The 18,782-nt window shown below is 56.4% G+C and overlaps 1 protein-coding gene across 4 annotated transcripts in view; it reads left to right on the top strand.

Moving 5' to 3' along the window:
- The window catches only part of MPPED1 (metallophosphoesterase domain containing 1), a 78,634-nt gene that overhangs the window by 14,354 nt on the left and 45,498 nt on the right, over positions 1-18,782 (top strand). For all 4 annotated transcript variants that reach the window (XM_021091407.2, XM_084955056.1, XM_084955057.1 and 1 more), the window contains exon 3: positions 7,370-7,551. In XM_021091407.2, the coding sequence (XP_020947066.1) occupies positions 7,370-7,551 (182 nt within the window). The remainder of the gene's footprint in view (positions 1-7,369; positions 7,552-18,782) is intronic.

The following is an 18,782-nucleotide window of genomic DNA, read 5'->3' as shown; positions in this document are numbered from 1 at the left end:
GAATTCACAGGAGGAAGGGGCTCGCGAAGCAGGTGGGCACCAGGCCTGGGGGCGGGTTCCAGCGCTGGGTACACCCTCCTCCCTGCCGTGCTTGCTCTGGAAAATGCCTGCTTCCTTGGGGGCTGCAGGGCTGGCATCGTTAGGTGCTGCTTATCTTTTCTTGGGGGAGAGAGATTTCTCTTTGGGAAACTGCCTCCCATGTCTGTTATGGAGCCAGATGGGTGGGTTGGTACAGGGCAGAAGGCCCTGCATCCCAGACACACTGTTCCTGGGTCTCTGGGACCTTGAGGCCAGGCAGGGCGGCTGCAGGGAGGGGCCTGCTCTGTCTGGGTGTTCTCCTCTGTGGATGGAGTTGGTCCTCCAGAGCCTGAGGTCCCCGGATGCGAGAAGGAACGGGCGGGAGCACTGGGCCCTCAGGCGGAGCAGGTGGGTGGTGTGTGTCTGTGGCTGGGTGGGAGGGGCCTTGAGGAGGAAGCGGGCAGAAGGAGCCGCAGGGCTGAGCAGCGAGGGGGCTGGAAAGTGCAGAAATGCCCAGCTGGGCCAGCGTGTCCCCGGCAGGAGTGGCATGGGTCCCGCGGGCCAGGCTGTGTCTCGAGGAGGGGCACTGAATGACCAGATGGGAGAGGGGTGATTTCCCCACGTAACAGCTGGACATCCCTGCTCATTCATTTATCCATCCATTCGGCGTGTTAGTCGGGAACATGGGCTCCGAGCTCACCTGCCTGGGTTCGAGTTCGGGCACTGCCACTTATTTGCGGGGTGTCTTCCCGATGCCTCAGTTTCCCCATCTACGTAATGCTGCTCATCTAAGATTAAGTAGGTGAATCCACATGGGGACGAGGGCATTGTCAGTACAGGCTGGCTGGGCCAGGTGCCAGGCAGTGATCAGAGACAGACCCCTGCCCATGCTGAGCAGACCCTCCAGCGGGTCCTAAAAGCCGTGAGAATGCAGCAGCGGGTCATACTGGTGGCGATATTCGTCACTCAGCTGGAGCGGACAGAGCAGACTTGCAGGGGCCTGTCCCACCCCCATCCCTCCTAGCCTGCTCTGTGCTGTCCCCTCCTGAGGCCAGGGTCTGGGCTCCCGTAGGCAGTGGGGCTGGGGGGGCAGCTGAGGGTTCGGGGCGAGTCCTGGGAGGAGCGAGCAGTGAGCCCCGGTTCTGGATTCCCTGCCCAGTGCTCTCTCATTGCCCGCTCAGGTCACCCTGGCTTTGCGACTTTGCACAAAGCCGGGTGAAGGCGGGGCCGTGCCGGGACTGGGGTGGGGGGTGCTGCTCCCTCCCACCCCTACTGCTTTCAATGCACACCCTGCGTTGGGGAAGGGTGCGGGTTTCCATGGCACGTTTCCACTGAGGGAGATGCCGGGCGCTGAATGCCACTTCCTGACCCGTGGTTTATCACCGCCCGGCTTTGTCTCTGGGGTGAGGGAGTGAGGAGCCTTATTTAATAAGCCCACAATTTATATTTGATAACAGCAGGGACGGTCCATGCCTGGCCCCAGATTGAGCCCTGGGACTTATGCAGCTGCCCCTAGAGGCCCTGGTGGACGTGAGGCCACCTCTGCCTGAGGAATGCATGTCTGGATCTGGGCCTCTAGGTTTGGGGCCCTGAGACTGAAGACCCCTTATCCTGGGGCCCAAGAAGCCCTGCGGTGGCCTGGGGAGAGCCCTTCTGGGCACCGGCCCCTCTGTCCTGGGCGACCTGGTGCTCAGCGACAAGGCAAGCGCAGTGCTTGAAGGACAGGCTAACCCGGGGGGTCCGCCTTTAGGTGTCTTGGGAGCTGGTGCCTGGTGTGGCAATTCCTGGTCTTTAAAAGGAGTCCTGGAGTTCCCGTTGTGGCTCAGTGGGTTAAGAACCTGGCTAGCATCCATGAGAATGTGGGTTCAATTCGTGGCCTTGCTCAGTGGGTTAAGGATCAAAAGTTGCTGTAATCTGCAGTGTAGGTGGCAGAGGCGGCTCAGGTCTGGCGTTGCTGTGCCCGTGGTGTAGGCCGCAGCTGCAGCTCCATTAGAGCCCTAGGCCCCGGCATTTCCACATGCCGTGGGTGATGCCACGGGTGCGGCCCTAGGAAGAAATAAAAAAGGAGTTCTATCAGTGGAGACTAAAGCCAACTGTTTAAAGACCCTCCAGGCAGGTCGGGCTGTGCAGGGTCCTTGAAGAAGGTAGCTGGGCAGGGAGCACGGCTCTGTGCGGGCCTGAGTAGCCCCTCTGTGCCTTGTCCCCAGCCTTCCCTGCTGTGCCAGGCTGGCGTGCTGACCCCCTCTAGAGGTGAGTCTGCGGCTTCAGAAGGGACGCGGTGGCCCCTTGCCCGTCCCTGTGCTGAGAGGTCTCCAGGAGACAGTGCAGGTCAGCCTTGAACCCTGGAGGGGCTGAGGGGGCACGGTGGGAGGGAGGCCCTCCCTTGGGCTCTGTCCGTCCTCAGGCCCCATCCCGCACCCTCTCCTCAAGGGCTCCAGATGCGGTAGATCCGTCTGTCTCTTCTGCCATCCTTCCTCCAGCCTTTGCACATGCTGTTCCCTCTGCCTCCCCTACTCTTTGTCCTGCTAACACCCACTCATCTTTAGATCTGGCCCAGGTGTCATTTGCTCCGGGACACCTTCCCTGGCCCCACCCCAGGTCTCCCTTGGCTGCTCTGCCCAGATCTAGGCACTCAGCGTCTCCCCTTTGTGGCACATGCTTCCAGCTGTGGTTATACATTCATTTGTGGGACAGTTTCCCCAGCGTCTGTCTCCTCCGCCAGCACGGGCTGTCCCTCGAGCCTGGCACAGAGGATGGGAAGAGAGGAAGGAAGGGGAGCGAGACGAGGCGGGGTGCACGCCCCATGGAGAGTGGGGATCAGGGAGGGCTTAAATTTGGAGGAGGCGGGGAGGAAGGGCGGGCGTGGGGCTTGGGGAGCAGTGGTGGTCTCCTTGGAGCCAGTGCTCCGTGGAAGGAGCTTTGGGCTGTTGTGCAGCATGGAGCCCACCAGCCCCTGCCCTCCTCTGTGCCCAGTTTCCCCACTTGTAGGATGAGAGGAGGCGGCTAGCGGTCTCTCCCATCAGCGCGGCTGATGTCCAGTCACATGGCTGGACGTGGTGTGGGCTTCTTTTTTTTTTTTTTTTTTTCTTTTCAGGGTCGCACCCACGGCATCTGGAAGTTCCCAGGCTAGGGGTTGAATTGGCGCTGCAGCTGCCGGTCTACACCACAGCCCCAGCAACACAGGATCCGGGCCACATCCTCGAACTACGCCTCAGCTTGTGGCAACTCTGGATCCTTAGCCCACTGAGTGAGGCCAGGGATCAAACCCACGTCCTCACAGACACTATGTTGGGTTCTTTTTTTTTTTTTTGGTCTTTTTAGGGCCACATCCATGGCATGTGGAGGTTCCCAGGCCAGGGGTCCAATCGGAGCTGCAGCCACCAGCCTACACCACAGCCACAGCAACGCGGGATCCCAGCTGTGTCTGTGACCTAGAGCACAGCTCATAGCAACGCCGGATCCTCAACCCACTGAGTGAGGCCAGGGATTGAACCTACATCCTCATGGATGCCAGTTGGGTTCATTAACCGCTGAGCCACGACGGGAACTCCCTATGTTGCGTTCTTAACCTGCTGAGCCACAGCGGAACTCCTGGACGTGGTTGTGGAACTTTGCTGAAGGGCCAAGCCCTCTGCCCTGCGCCCTGAACTGCAGTGCCTCACTTCCCCAGAAGTAGAGGTAATGGGGGGAGGCCTTGGCTTCCAACACCCACAGGAGTCTTTGGTGCCAGGAGCTGCCCTTCCAGGGGCCAATGGCTCAGGGAGAGAAAGACCTGAGCAGGGCCAGGGTGCAGGAAGTGGGCTGCAGGGGGCGCTCACCAGGGCTTCTGGTTCTCAGTTCTCACATCTCCGAGAGAGTGGGTGGTCCCCACCTTACCCCGCTGACCCATAGGCTGGCAGGGTCCAGGGCACATTGAGGAGGTCGCCGAGCCAGGGTCTCGGCCCAGGTCTGGGCACTGATGGCTTCGTTCTCTGTCCTCTGTCCCTGCCGCCAGGAGGAAGATCCCGTGGGAAGGTCCTCTGTGAGGCTGGGAAGAGGCGGGGCCAGGTTTTAGGTCTCAGAGAGAGAGAAAGAGAGAGCATCACAGCTTTGCTTGGGGCCACCCCAGCAAGCAGACACTTAAAGGAAGTTGGGTTTGGTCCCCCAAACTAGGAACATTTGTTTCTGTCCCTTCTCTTTGGTTCCCTAAGAACATCGCTGGGAAGTTAGCATTGTGTTTTGTTTCTTCTAGTCGCAAGAAAGTGTGAGGTTAAATGCTTCAGTTCCTGTTCTGAAGACTCAGGTTCAAATTCTACTCTGTCACTTACTAGCTGGGGCCCTGGATGTGGGACTGACTTTTCCAGGCGTCAATTACACAGCGCTGCTATCACTCAGGGGTTAGGCATTGCCAGTATCAGAAACCCAACTTAAATTGTCTTAAGGGTAGTAATTAGCTAGGAAATCCGGATTTGGAAGCAGCTTCAGGCACAGCTGGATCTAGGGCTCGAATGATGCTGTCAAGCTCTCCTGCCCTGTGTAGGCTCTCTCTTTTTCTCCAGTCCTTGATTCTTCTTGCCCTTTTACTCACTTCTAAACACAGCCAGGGTTTTTGGGAGCTGCATGAGGTGGTCTCTGTGGGTGTCCTGTCCTGTGCTTAGCAGGTGTTTGATATTTAGGAGGCACTCAATAAGCAGTTGTCCACAGATTGAATGAAAGAAGTAGAGCCTGGAGACAGTTCAGCTTGATATGAGTTTCTGGAACCAAAAACTGGCTTCACATTCCAGCCCCACCAGCTTCCATAGCTGAGATCCTGGGCAACGCAGCCCTTTCGGATCCTCGCTTTGCCAATCTATAAAATGGTCACACCCATAGTGCCCTGCTCAGACTGTCCCTGTGAGGGTGGAGAGAGTGGATGCTTGTAAAGTGCTTAGGACATAATGAGCTCTCAACCCATGGGAATCATCGATATCATTACTGTTGTTATTATTTCAAGTTGAGCATTTGTTACCATCCAAATAGCCGGAGGATGGTGCAGGGAAATAAGAGTCTCTCTCTCTCTTTTTTTTTTTTCTCTGGGGATTATTAAGTTTGCATCCTCACTGAGCTCAGAAGCCTCCGGGCGGAAAGAAATAAGAGCAGAGTTAATTAAAGAGCTTGGGCTTCAGCAGTGGGCCCAGCCCGACGAGCGCCCCTGGAATGCGGGTGCCCTTGGCCGGCGATGGTGGCAGGAGCGGAGGCCTGCTCAGGGCTTCTCCACACAGGGACTCTCAGGAGGAGAGGTGGCTCCCGGGGTGGCGTCTCCCTGCCTGTATCTCCCTTCTTTGTCTCTGACTGGGTCTCTGGCTCCTGGTGGCCACTTCTCAATCTCAGGGTATGTGAGCGGAATGAATGAATGAGTGAATTTGATTGGCTCACTCATGTTCCTGTGCCAATAGTCCAGTAGTGATTGGCTGCCTTGGTCCAATCAGCTGTGTTAGGGTAGGACAGGTGGACTCGGGGGAGCAGCTTCCTGCAAGACTTGTCTGTCACATGGGGTGGGGGTTGGGACCCAGAGGACAGAGGGATGGCAGAAATAACTGGGAGGGAGATTTGCTTCCAGACCAGCTGAGGCATCACCTCCTCTTGGAAAGTTCAGGGGACCCCAGGCCAGGTTAGGGCCTTTTGGCCTTTTCTGGCCTCCAGCCCCTCTGCCGCCCCATCAAATCTTGTGCTTTGCGGTCACTGCCTGGCCAAGTCTGTCTCCACCATCCGCCTAGGATCAGGCCGGGTCCATTCAGTTCCCCAGCTTTGAGTTTCGGGCTGGTGCCCAGTAGGCGGTCAGGATGTGTTGTGTTGAATGGACCGGGGAATGAATGAATGAATGGGCGGATGGATGGATGGGTCAATGGAGAGGGGAGAGGAAGGGTTCCCAGCACTTACCTACTGGGCCTCATCAGACTCAGGGATCTTTCCTCTCCTCCTCGGTCTGGCCTGACTCCGACCTGCCCAACCCCAGAGAGGGGCCCCGGGAGCCCCTCCTGTCGCGGCCCGGTGGTGGGGAGAGGCTGGCGGGCCGCTGCAGCGGATGGAGTGCACAAGTGCTCCCTGCCCATTAGCATGCCGAACCCTCGTCTCTCGGAAGGTGTTAATTAAATTTCTTCGAAGTATATTGTCTGAAAAAAAAAAGGATAATTAGAAAGATGTCTTTAAAAGTATTTATGTAACTGATATGGTACCGCTTTGGGTTTGCCGCATAATTAGATTTAAACACTCCTCGAGCAGCATACTCATTTGGAGAGAGCAGCTCGTTGAAATGTCATTGCATTGTTTTTAAGAGTTTTGAGCCTGGCAGAACCAGTCAGCTGAGGAGGCAGAGTGTGGTTCTTGGGGGGAGCACTGAACCGGGAGCAGCGGGCTGGGTTCACTTCCCATGGTCCCCGTTTATTCCCAGGGACACCCAAGTCCCCACCCAGTGTCCTTATCTGCAAGTCAAGGGGGCTGCCGGGGGTTCCTGGGGACCAAGGCGTCACGGTTGTGCAGCTCTTTTTGCTCTTCTGAGTATTTTTTCTAGGGAGGTAGCTCCATTTTACAGATGAGCAAACTGAGGCCAAGCATTTTGCCTAAGATCACACATTTAGCGCTGAGCGGCAGGTCTGGGATGTGAAGCCTGGTCTTCTGATTCCAGAACTGATTTCCTGCCCGGCCTCCAAAGCCCTTGTTCCAAACATGATCAGACCATCGCATCATTTTGAAACATGGCCACCTGTCTTTAGTGCCACAGGTTCCCACCAAGTCCCCTCTCTCTCACGGGGCTCCCTCTGGATGCTCCTTGTGCTCCGCAGAGCATGGAGGGTCCATTTTTCCAGCTGGACAAGGGACCTCAGGCCGTGCCTCCTGGATGGGGCCAGTAGCACCCCAAGGGGGTTGAAAAACTCCCTCTTATTATAAAGCACAGATACTCATACAGTAAACGAACAGATATGCAGCATATCTCTAGTGTTAAAATTTCTTGAGAGGGAGGCGAGTAGGAAAAACAATCTAAGAAGACTCCTTGGGGGCCGGCAAGGAGGCAAATGGTTGAGGGCCTCTGCTTGTCAAACAGTGGGTTACTTGCAATGATCGTACAGTGCCTGGTGCAGTTGCCAGGTTGTACCTGCCAGCCCCCCCCCGCCCCCCGCATTTCCTCCTTTGACCCTCACAACAGCCCTGGGGGTTCCCGTGCCAAGAGGGGGAACAGGCTCAGGGGAAAAATGTTTCCTACTGGGCGGGAGGGTCAGGATTCGGATGCAGGTTGGGCCCATCCGGAGGGCTAGATGGTTCTGAGTTGGTGGGACGTGAGCTGCAGGCTCCCAGCTCGGTGGCCTTGGGCCTACATGATCTTCTCTGTCCCCAGGGTGGACCCGGTGCCTCACGACGCCCCCAAGCCACCCGGCTACACCCGCTTTGTCTGCGTGTCTGACACCCACTCGAGGACGGACCCGATACAGATGCCTTACGGTGACGTGCTCATCCACGCCGGGGACTTCACGGAGCTGGGGCTCCCGAGCGAGGTGAAGAAATTCAACGAGTGGCTGGGTAGGTGCCTGAGGACACGCGCCCCGTGCCCGCCGCCCTTCCTCCCTGCTCTGCCCGGCCCCTCCCTGGCCTTTGTCACCTGTCTACCTGCCCTGGTAACTGTCCTTGACCTCCGGGACCAGGCCACCGCTCTCTCACTCTCCCCGCCCACCCGGAAGGTCTCCTGTTCCACCACTTGTCTCTGCTGTGACTTGCCATTTGTTTGTAGGATTTGGGGCCTGGGAGACCCCCCCCCCGCCTCCAAAAGGGATTTTTCCCAGGTTTGTTTTTGTCCGCTTGTGTGTCCAGCCCCCAGGCATGGTATAGGTAGGGGCTCAATAAACAGTTGATGAGTGCGTGATAATTGATGAATAATTGATGAATGAGTGATTGAATGAATGAATGAGGAGCTGAATGAGTGAATGATGAATGTCTGTCTGGGAACAGGAACGCCAGGGCAGGGACCCAGCTGGTAGGTGCCAGCTCAGCCACCTACCGCCCTCAGTGGCTTCCCCAGTGAGGGGGCCCTCCAGGCTTCCGTGGTGCCCAGCAGGAGTCCAGGGGGCCGGTGTGGGCTCCCCCACGGGCAGCTGTGGGTACAGGCAGTGAGGGGAGCGCCGTCCCACGCCGCCCCTGGGGATGGTGGGCCGTGATTAGTAAGCACACCCCCAGGGTTTTGTCTTTGGCTTTTTGCTTTTTTTCAAAGTAAGAAAGACATAAATCTGGAGTGCCCCCTGGGAAAAGCTGCTTTCTTGGAATTCACTCACAGTGAATGTCTCTGCCATGGCTCATGGGGACAGATGGACGGCCCCTGGACGGCCTGGTGTGCAGGCCTCCTGTCTCAGAGGTGTGGGTACGGGTCGGGCCCACCTCCCCTCGCAGCCCCTGGAGGCCGCCAGACGGCCGCCCCCTCCCCAGGGGCGTCCCGCTGTGCAGTTGGCTGGGAGCTGCGCAAGCTGAGGGCCAGGAGCGAGGCGGGGAGCTGCAGCGAGAGAGGCCCGGCTTTGCCAGTGGAGACAAATATTTACCAGCAAGGCCTTCCCCTCCGTTTGGCAGGCGTGGAGCTTTAAATATTGATTTTTCAAATGGGAAATTCTAATCAAGGGCCCTGTTTGGGCTGAGCTGTGTGCAGGCTGGGACGGGAGAGGGCTTCTGCCGGTGAGGCTGCCCCAGGCTTTTCCTCTTGCCCCGCGCTGCCTCCAGGGCTCGGCTGCTTCTTGGGGGGGCCCCTCACTGAGGCTGGCTTCTCATCCCCCTGCTGTGGGTCTCAAAACGCTGAGTCAAGGGTCTGTGTCCAGGCAGAGAACAGGAGGGGCCAGGCACCTACTGTGTGCAGGTCGGTAGTAGGCTTCTTACCACCACTGCCCGGTGATTTGGAGGAACCGCTGTTTGGGGTGGGTGCTGTTGGGGACCCTCTCTGATGAAGCAGATGTTGCCCGTCCCCACTAGGGTTCCCAAAGCTGGGGACTGTGTCTGATGTACCCCAGCCTGTGACATACTCCTCTCTGTGCTGAGTGAGTAAGTGGGCCACACTGGGGTGTGCTGTGTGTGTGTGTGAGCTGTGGGGTCTCAGCTCACGGCCTGGGGGTGGCCTTCTCCCCGGCAAGGGAAACTGCAGGGACAAGCTGACTTTGGGCTGGGCCCTGCCTGAGATGCTGGGAGCTTAGGCTGGGAGGGAGCTGCCACGGGAGGAGGGGTCACTGCGGCCAAAGTGTTGAAGGGCAGCCTTTGAGAGGGGGCGTGGCGTGGCGTGGCTGGAGGAAGGGGGTTTGGAGGGAGGATCATGAGCCTGGAAAGCGGTGGGACCTCCCTGAGACTCTGAAGAGAGAGAGGAAACCCGGGGCCTGGGCAGGCCAGCGTGGCGCTATGGCCGTCTTAGGAAACTCTCTCTGCCTGCCTCTTAACAGCAGTCAGAACCACGTGCCGTGGGAACTCAGCGGGCTTTCTTCAGAACTTGCACCTGGCGCTGGATTGATGTGTTTGCTGGAGGAGGGCGGGTGGGAAGGGTGGATTCACCGAGGGGTCCTTTCCCCGGGCCTCTCCCTTTGGCTGCCTAGAAGTGTTTGCAGGTGTCAGTGCTTGTAGCTCAAGTGGGGCCGGGCGGGGCTTCAGGCTGGAGCTGAGCACGGAGCCGGGGGGAAGGTGCACGGGAGCGAGCGCCTCCGTGGGGGCGGCCTTGCGGCGGTCCATCGGCAGCTGGCCTGGGGGGACGTGCCCACCCTGCAGAGTGAGTCACCTCTGGGTTCATGTGCTTGGGGACGTGGGGGTCGTGACGGAGCCGGACTCCTTGGTGCGTCGGGAAAGGTGTGGCTTTCTAAAGAGCTCGTGTTGGTGGAGTGTTAGCATGTGCTGCGTGCCCTTGGTGTATTTTCTTAAATCGTGTTACCCTCTGGATGAGGGAATGAGGCAGGAGCGGTCGTCCTTCTCGTTCGACAGAGGAGAAACCAAGGCTCAGAGCAGTGAGGGAACTTGCCCAGGGTCACACAGCAAGGAAGTGGCAGAGTGGGGATTTACGTCCAGGTGGTTACAGACTCGGGAGCCAAACTCTTGTCATCTCCTCTCTGTCACCTCGCTTGCTCTGATGGCGAGACCTCTCACTGTGCCTTTTGGGGCCAGAGGTCCGGGGTCAGCTTCCTCCTGGGTGATTTTGTGGCAGCCACTGACCGCTCACAGCCTCCCTGGCCTCATTTTAGTGTAGTTTTATGCGTTTGTTTTTGTTTGGGCCGTGGTGTGCTGCGGCTTGATGTGGGATCTCAGTTCCCAGACCAGGGATTGAGCCGGGGCTGTGGTGGTGAAAGTGCCGAGTCCTAACCACTGGACCACCAGGGAGCTCCCACCCTGGCCTCATTTTAAATGGAGGGCACAGGCTCCCCTTGCCCCGACTCCCTCTTTGGAGAGAGGTTGTTTGGAGGCTCCACGGGGATGGGAGAAATGCTCACGTGTGGTAAACTGTAAAGTGCTGTGTCGAGGCTATTATTGCCCCGGGGAGCTGGCATGTATTAGGTCAGGGCTCTCCCTGGGGAAGAGGCGGGCGTCATGGGCTGGTCCCACGGCGGGGGGCGGGGGGTGGGCAGAACTGGACTTGGGCCTTGACGTTGGGTTGCAGGGAGGAGGGTGGGCGAGTTTGTGTGTAATAAAAACACGTGGGGTTGCCGAGAAAGGTTGACCTACAATCTCAGCGGGCTTGGCTGCTCTTACACACATGCACACACATGTGCACATGCATGCACACACACATACACACGCAGAAAAGACTGGCAGGAATATTCATTAGATTCAAACACCTCACTGCGAACTCTGTGCCAAGCGTGTCCCAGGCAGTGGGGTGACGGTGGGGGGTGGGGACAGGGCCACCCTCTCCTGGCGATGGGGAGGCAGGACAGTGGATGGGCAGAACTGTTCTCGTGATGAGCGGCTACAGAGCACTGTCCAGGTGGGGTGGGGGGTCAGGGGTCGGGGAATGGTGACCGAGTGCCCCTAAGTGGCACTTCCCGAGGAGGTGGCTTGGGCACGGAGGTGAGAGCGAGGTGGTTGTCGGAGGAACATTCCAGGCAGAGTCCCTGAGGGCAAGGGGAGTGTGGAGGGTGCTGGTTCATATACGCCCTGTGGGATTTTAAGGACACTGGATCTTTGGGAAGGTTTACACCCGGGAATGAACTTTAAAATGGCCAGGATTGCAGGAGTTCCCATCGTGGCTCAGTGGTTAACAAATCTGACTAGGAACCATAAGGTTGCGGGTTTGATCCCTGGCCTTGCTCAAAAGGACAAAAAGACCAAAAAAAAAAAAAAAAAAAAAAAAAGGCATGGATTGCAGAGTTGGAGTGAAGCAGCAAGGCCAGAGAGGGCAAAGGCTCTGGAATATTCCAGAAGTGATATCTGGGTGGTGGAATCATCACGGATTTTTTTTTTTTTTTTGTGTGTGTGTGTCTTTTCTAGGGCTGCACCCGCAGCATATGAAGGTTCCCAGGCTTGGGGTCTAATCGGAGATGTAGTCACCCGCCTACGCCACAGCAACAGGATCTGAGCCGCATCTGCGACCCACACCACAGCTCACATCAACGCCGGATCCTTAACCCACTGAAGGCCAGGGGTTGAACCCGCCACCTCAAGGTTCCTAGTCGGATTCGTTAACCACTGAGCCACGACAGGAATTCCCATCAGGGATTTTTATTTCTTCTTCATGTTTCTCTCTCTCTCTTCCCTCTGGTTTTCTATAGGGAGCATGTATTAATCTTGCAGCCTTAAATAAAGGCAACACTAAAATCTCATTGTTTTTAAAGACATGTTGGCCTCTCCGGGGTCCGGGGCACAGTATATCCTGGGATGGGGGTGGGGGCAGCACTGGCCTCGGGTCAGTCCTGGTGTCATCCAGCCACTCAAGGTCACCTGGAGACCCCTTGCTTGGCCAGCGGGGTCCCGCCCACCTCTCAGGCGCACTGAGAAAGTTACAAAATGTGAAATTCATAATCAGCTTCTTCCCTGTTCATTGATCTCATGGAAAGCCTGAAATCATATTCTAGGGGCCACTTCCAGACAGACAAGAGGAGATGTAGACAATTAATAAAAGCCTCTTTGTAAGACAAGATCACCAAACTGGCGAGACGTGCAGCTAAACTCAGGCAACTCTGATTTGCTGTCAGGGGTGCTGCTCCCAGCGTGGCTGTGAGCGGGGTCCACGAGGGGCCCACTTGCAGGCTTCTGTCCAGGCCTGTGTTTCTGAGAGGGTGCTGGTTGGGGGTGACGGGGCCCCTCTGAGCAGACTCTTTTTCCCATTGGCTATTAATATCCCAAATACATTCATGAAATAGAAACGCCAGCTTGATTTGTAAATGTCCGAGTGAGCAGCTGAAAAATTGCTCAGGATGGGCTTTCCAGCTATAAAGAGGGAAAGGAAGAGCAAAACTTGCTGAAAATGGAAAAGAATGTGCTAGAAGCTCCTTGCAGCTAATGGTGTGATGAAGGACAGGCATCGTGGAGCCCACAGACCATTGGGCTCCCGACACGGACACCTAAGACGTGTCTGCAGGGAGGGGGGGCAGCATGGAGGTTAAGAGCTCCCCCCGGAAGTCAAGCCAACCTATCTTCACCCCTGCTTCAGCTTCTTTGCTGTGTGATCTTAGCTTAGTCACTCAACCTCTCTGTGCCTTATCTGTAAAATGGGGAGATTTAGCTACCCTACGGAGTTGGAGAGGATTGAAGAACAATGTTCCCATACATTCTGGGCTTAGCACATTCTGGGCCCATGGAGAAGCCCCTAGGAAGTGGCAGCTCTTATGGTGAAATGCCCCCCTCTCCCTGGTCCGAGTCCCCCACAAAACAAACACCCCAATCGACCCGCTTCAGTGTCGGCCGAGCCATTTCATTCCAGCCACACTGGCCGACGCAGTTCCCTGCTCTGGGTCTTGGCTCCTGCTCGCCTCCCAGCTGGAAACAGTTGCATCCCCCCTCGCCCTGCCCCGCCCTCACCTTACTGGGTGGCTCCGGCCCCTCCCTGTGCACCCAGAGTTCCCTGTCCAGGCCTTAATGGGCCTCACCTTGTAGAGGGAATTTTCTGCGTCTTCAGGCCTCCTCGACCCACAGCCCCCGGAGGGCAGGGCGCGCCTGATCCTCAACACCTGCTCAGCCAGGTGGGCCCGGGGGGCTGGGAGTGAGTGCTTGATGCTGTGGGCTGGCTCCCGCGTCCCCAGCAGGGCTGATTGCCTTCGGCGGGACAGTGGTAAGAGGGGCATTGGGGAGGGCGGGGCCGTGACACAGAAGCTTGTGAGCCGTGGTTTGTTGCAGCATGGGACCTGGGGACAGTCTGTGAAGTGGCAGAGGCTGAGTGGGGTCTCCAGGATGCAGCTAGGAACTGAGGCCCGCAGGTGACTTGTGCCTGACGGGGGTGGGGGGGTGGGGCAGGTGTTCTAGGCAGGTGTTCAGGTTCCGTGGAAGCCAGGGGTTGTGAGGGCAGGATCAGACGCCGAGCACCCAGGAGCACCCACCCCCCAGGATGTAGAGGCCGCAGCTGACCCCGCAGCGGACCCTGAGGCCTGACACCACCCACATCCTCCCCAAGGCAGGAATGCTGGGCCTGATCTTGCCTCTTGCTCTGAGTGACAGCCGTGCCACCAGGATGCCACAAATCTCACTCTCTGTGATTGGCAGGTGCCAGGCTGGCCTCCCCCCGCCTCTGCCTGGAGAAGCCCGCAGCCTCTGCAGCCTCAGACCCCAGCCCTGGCCTTGGAGTGACTGCCCAGAGGCCACGGGCAGCTTCTCACCGCCCCCCTTCCTCCCCACCTGACGGGATGTTGCCCCATCTGACTCCAGCTGCCACACTGTTTCCCTCTCGGGGTCCCCCCTTCGCCATCCCCCCCCTTTTGCTCCTCGTTCTCCTTTTCACTGAAGGTGGCTCCTCCCAGGGCCAACCTTGGACCTTTCAACTACCTTTTTTCCAGATGGTAATCAGACCCCTCCCCAGTTTTCCCAGATGATAATCAGACACCCCCCCCAAGTTTGCTCCTGCCCAGACCCGCAGACACCCCCATCTCTCCCCAGACCACATTGCTCTTTGAGACCCAGCCACCCAGGCGGTGGTATATTATTCAGTCTTCTCCGAAGACACCTCTTCCTGGCTGTCCACCAGGATTTTAGATTCACTCTGTCCCAGACTGAACTCCCAAATCTCAGCCCCAGCCCCAGAGACTCTGTAGTGAGGTGCACATGTCCAGTGTGGTATTTGAGACCCTCAGCTCCTGTGCCCCCCACTCCTGCCCTCTGAGGCTGCCAGGGCCCCTGCTGTTATTTTGGACCTGCTGTTTGTTGTCTGTTCTGCCTGTGTCCTCTTCACACACTTCTGTCCCCTGCTTCGGGCTCCCAAGTGGGCCATCCTGCCAGATTCCCCTTCCTCCTGCAGGACCCTGTGAGCCCCTCGAGGGTCGAGCTGGCACCCTGGTCAGTGCAGGGCCGCAGAGCCCCGCCTGGCCTGGCGCCGAGGGGTGCCATGGGGTGTCTGTCGAATAAAGCGGGAGGGTCTGCCCAGCACACCAGGAGCCAGTTAATGAAGTGGCGCTACCCTTGGAAGAAGCAGGCAGGGAGGAAGATGAGGGCCTGGTAATGGAGTGTTTAGAAGTTATAATTAACTTTTTACTGGCGCCCTCGCATCAAACGATCTATAAGACAATATAAAAGGGGTCCAAGGATTTACTTAAATAGAGTGAGGTCTTTTGCAAGTAAACCCTTAATTAAAATCTGTGCGGGAGAAAGGGAGAGAAAGGAGCTGGGAAATCATTCCGAGGTGGTTTCTTTAGTTTTTGCCTCATTTGCCACTGAGTCGAATCCCCCGCCCCCCACCCCTGGGGGGGCCCGCAGTGTGGGGGGGGTGCTGAAATGGGCTGGACGCAGTCCTGTGGCCTCTTTGCCAATGGCCTCAGGGGCCCGTGGCAGGGGCTGCAGGTGGAGCTGAGGGGCCTTGGCAAGGAGTGGGGGGCTTGCTGACCCCACGAGGGAGCAGGAGGCTGGTCACAGGTCCTGCAGGACCCTGTGAGCCCCTTGAGGGTGGAGCCGACACCCCGGTCAGTGCAGGGCCTCAGAGCCCCGCCCAGCCTGGCACTGAGGGGTGCTTTGGGGCGTGGAAAACGGTTTTTTCAGACACAGCCAAAGGTTGCTGACCTCCTCCCCCACTCCTCAAGCTCTGCCCATCTCCGTCCTCCGGGGGGCCGCCAGCCTTCGGGAAGCTGTTGTCACTCTACCCTTGGGCAGCTTGTTCAAGTCTTTGCTTTCGTCTTATCCCCAAGACAGAATTTTCTTTACCTCCATCCTCCCCGCCTCCCCACCGTGAGACACAGGCCTTCCTTCTCCCCAGTCGCTCGCTGCCCTTGGGCCATGTACCCCACCTTTCTCACCTTCGTCTCTTTATGCCCAGTACCTGCCACGGGCCGTGGAAGGTTCCTCAGTGGGCATCTGGTGTCTCAGGCCCCACCCAGTCCATGCACCCCCCACATGTGGGGCTGGACACCCTCTGGGTTTCCTTGGGCAGAGCTGTCCCGGTGTCCTGCCCCTCGGAGCCAGGGTGCTGGGGGTGGGATGGGGTTTCCTGGGAATGGCCGCAGTCCCCAGGGTGTGAGCTGCTCAGGCTCTGCGGGCAGGTCAGGTCTGAACGGCCTCACGTTGATCTAGGCCGGGACTCACAGCCTTTTCACCAGAGCAGGGGACTGGGGCACTGAGTCAGGGGATCCGGAGACCCGCTTCTGACGCTGCCCTTCGCCCGCCGGGTGACCTCGCCTCTCCTGCCATCCATGCCCACGCCCATAAAACGAGATGTTTGGCCCACGTGTTAAGTGAGCCCCCTCCTCGCGCTCCTGCTTGGACCACCTGCTCCTCCTGGGCCCCCCTCTTGCTGGCCTCAGAGCCCCGGTGAGGGTTAGGGGAGCCTCTGCCTCTCCTGCTGGCCTGTGACCGCGGGAGGACGGGGGAGGAGTCCCCACAAATCTCCGTCATCCCTTGTCTTGGCGGGGGTGGGGTGGAGTGGGTGCTGTGTGCCTGGTGCTGCAGATTTGGTGACGACCAGAGGGCCCACAGGCGGGGGCAGGCAGTAAACAAAGCAAACCAGCCGCCAGATCATGTGGGTGACCAGAGAATCCCATCAAGTCAGGGCCAGGTGGTGGCGACCGTGGGGGAGGGTTCTCCACCCACGTGGTCTAGGATGGCCCCTCCGAGGGGGTCCTGAGCCAAGAAGGACCCAGCCGTGAATTGACTGGTGCGCAGCCCGAGGCCCACAGGCTCGAGCCCAGCGATCCAGAGGTCAGGGAGGGAGGCCTGGGTGTGTGGATTTTATTCTGAGTGGTGAAGGGGGGGAGGCGCGGGAGGGTTGTGGTCTGACCCAGTGTTTCAAAGACTCTCTCCACTGCTGGGTGGGGCCTGGCCAGGGCAGTCAGTGGAGGGGGGCACTCTGGGGCTTCAGGGGAGGCAGGGGGAGCTAGGAGCAGGCCTGGGGGTGCTGTGTGGGGTTCGGCCCCGCCTGGAGCTCCTGCTGCGGCGGAGATGGGGGGGGGCTGTGGAAGGCAAGGGGGATGGTTACCTGGTATCCACAGAGCCCAGCAGGCCTGGCCCAACGTGGGCAAGTATTTGTCACCAAGTATTTGTTAAGAGAATGGAGACGGAAGATAAAAACTTGGTGATGTGGCTCCTTCAGTCAGAACATCCACCAGCTTAGGATCATTGTCCCTGGATGTGTTCGGTAGATTTACAGTGAATTCTGGTGCATTTGCTCATTTGCTCACAGTGGCCTGTTTCGGGAACAGGTTGCTCTTCCCACGCAGATGCAAGATTGAATCATTGTTGTCGTTCTTTGTTTTTTTTTTTTTTTTAATTTTTAAATTATAGTTGATTTACAGTGTTCTGTCAATTTCTGCTATACATCAAAGGGACGCAGCCGTACATATATATATATATATATATTCTTTTTCCCATAGTATCTTCTATCGTGTTCTATCACAAGTGATTAGATAGAGTTGCCGGTGCTGTACAGCAGGACCTCATTGCTCATCCATTCTAAATGGAATAGTGTGCATCTGCTCACCCCAAACTCCCAGTCCATCCAAGATTGAATCTTTAAAACAAATGAAAAAAATTCGACCCTGGGCCTTCTTGTTTCTGGCTCTTTCCACTCGGACGTGGCTTGGAGTCCAGGGGGTTTGGCTGTGTGTGGTCACGGTGGCCAGCGTGACTGATGAAGACGAGAGAGCCTCCCAGAAGAGAGGGAGGCTCAGATAAAAACTGCAGGGAGGGTGCGCGGTGGGGGGATGGGGTATTCATTCAAAAAATTTTCGTTCTCTGTTCTTCATCAAAAAAAAATTTCTCACGAAGCCAAGCTGCATTTTAGGGCCTAGAAGAGAGAAAATTAACTTCTAATAAAGATGAAAAATCTAGAATTCTAAGTGGTAGTCAAGCGATTTTGGCCAGCCGTCATTATAGTATTTTCATGTTAATGTATAAACCCCTTGAAAGGTGTGCTTAAGTGCTAATTATCTATTTACAACAGAATGGCTTTGGAAATGAAATGAGACCCACTGGTGTGTGTTGTGTGTGTGTGTATTTCAAACATGTTTTGCAGTGGGTTTTTTTTTTTTTTAGATTATCATCCTAAAAATCTATGCCTTAAATTAAAAAAATTTTTTTTAAAATGTTTAAATAAGGTAGAAAGAAATGTATTTCTCTGAAAGGTCTGGGCTCTCTGAAAGTTCTCCTCAGTTCTATTTTGTGTATTTTGTTGTTCGGTTGGATTTTTTACTTGCTTATTTGTGTCCCATCCTGGGTCAAAGGATTTGAGATGGTTTATGGCAAGAGTAAGAAGAGTGAAATGGTAGAGTGTTGATGATAAATTAAAAGCCAGTGTAGATGGAGTTCCCATCATGGCGCAGCAGAAAATGAACCCCAATGGTATCCATGAGGACGCAGGTTCCATCCCTGGCCTCGCTCGGTGGGTTAAGGGTCTGGCGTTGCCGTGAGCTGTGGTCTAAGTCGCAGATGTGACACAGTTCCGATACGGTGTTGCTGTGGCTGTGGCAAAGGCCAGCAGCTATAGCTCTGATTTGACCCCTAGGCTGGGAACTTCCATATGCTTTGGGTGTAGCCCTAAAAAGACAAAGACAAAAAGAAAAGAAAAGCAAAGAAACAGAAATAAAAGCCAGGGTTAAAAAAAGAAATCAGAGCTGCTCAAAAGGAGGGCCTGTGAAATAGCAATGGTTGGGGTTAGTGTGGGCTCTTTGAACTGGAAATTGGGGTCTGAGTTTCCTGGGGGCCAAGGTGAAAAAGGTAGATGGATTTGACAAATGGCTGTGATTATTGGGTGGGGTAAAATGGCAGCCTCTCTGATTGGTTATCTGCTAGGGGCATGTTTAATGTCCATTTCACTCATCTGTGCGTCCCTGGAGGGTCAGACCGTGTCCTGATCATTTCTGTGTAGAAGGACCTTGGTAGAGGTTTGTATATTCAAATAATGACAACGAGTATTTGCTTAGTGTTTCCCAGTATACACAACGTTTCTGTCATTCATTTTGTGCTTTCTGTCTCCCCTCGTCTTTTTTCTTTTGGATTGATTGAAGTTTCTTTTTTCCCCTCTACTGGTTTGGAAATTCTACATTGCTTTTCGATTTGTTTCATGCTTCCTCATAACACTTTAATATGCATATCCGACTTAGTCTCAGATTACTCAGCGTCGCTGCTCTTCCCGAAGGTCCTGGCATGCACCCACCCTGCCCTCGCTCCACCGTCTT

The sequence above is a fragment of the Sus scrofa genome, chromosome 5 (genome assembly GCF_054392235.1).
Source record: "Sus scrofa isolate SSC_HxYL_T2T_F1_AM1 chromosome 5, Sscrofa_HxYL_maternal_Yorkshire_Landrace_v2.0, whole genome shotgun sequence".
NCBI lineage: Eukaryota > Metazoa > Chordata > Mammalia > Artiodactyla > Suidae > Sus > Sus scrofa.
Note: the sequence above shows the minus strand (reverse complement) of the source record. Positions and strands in the feature narration are given on the sequence as shown.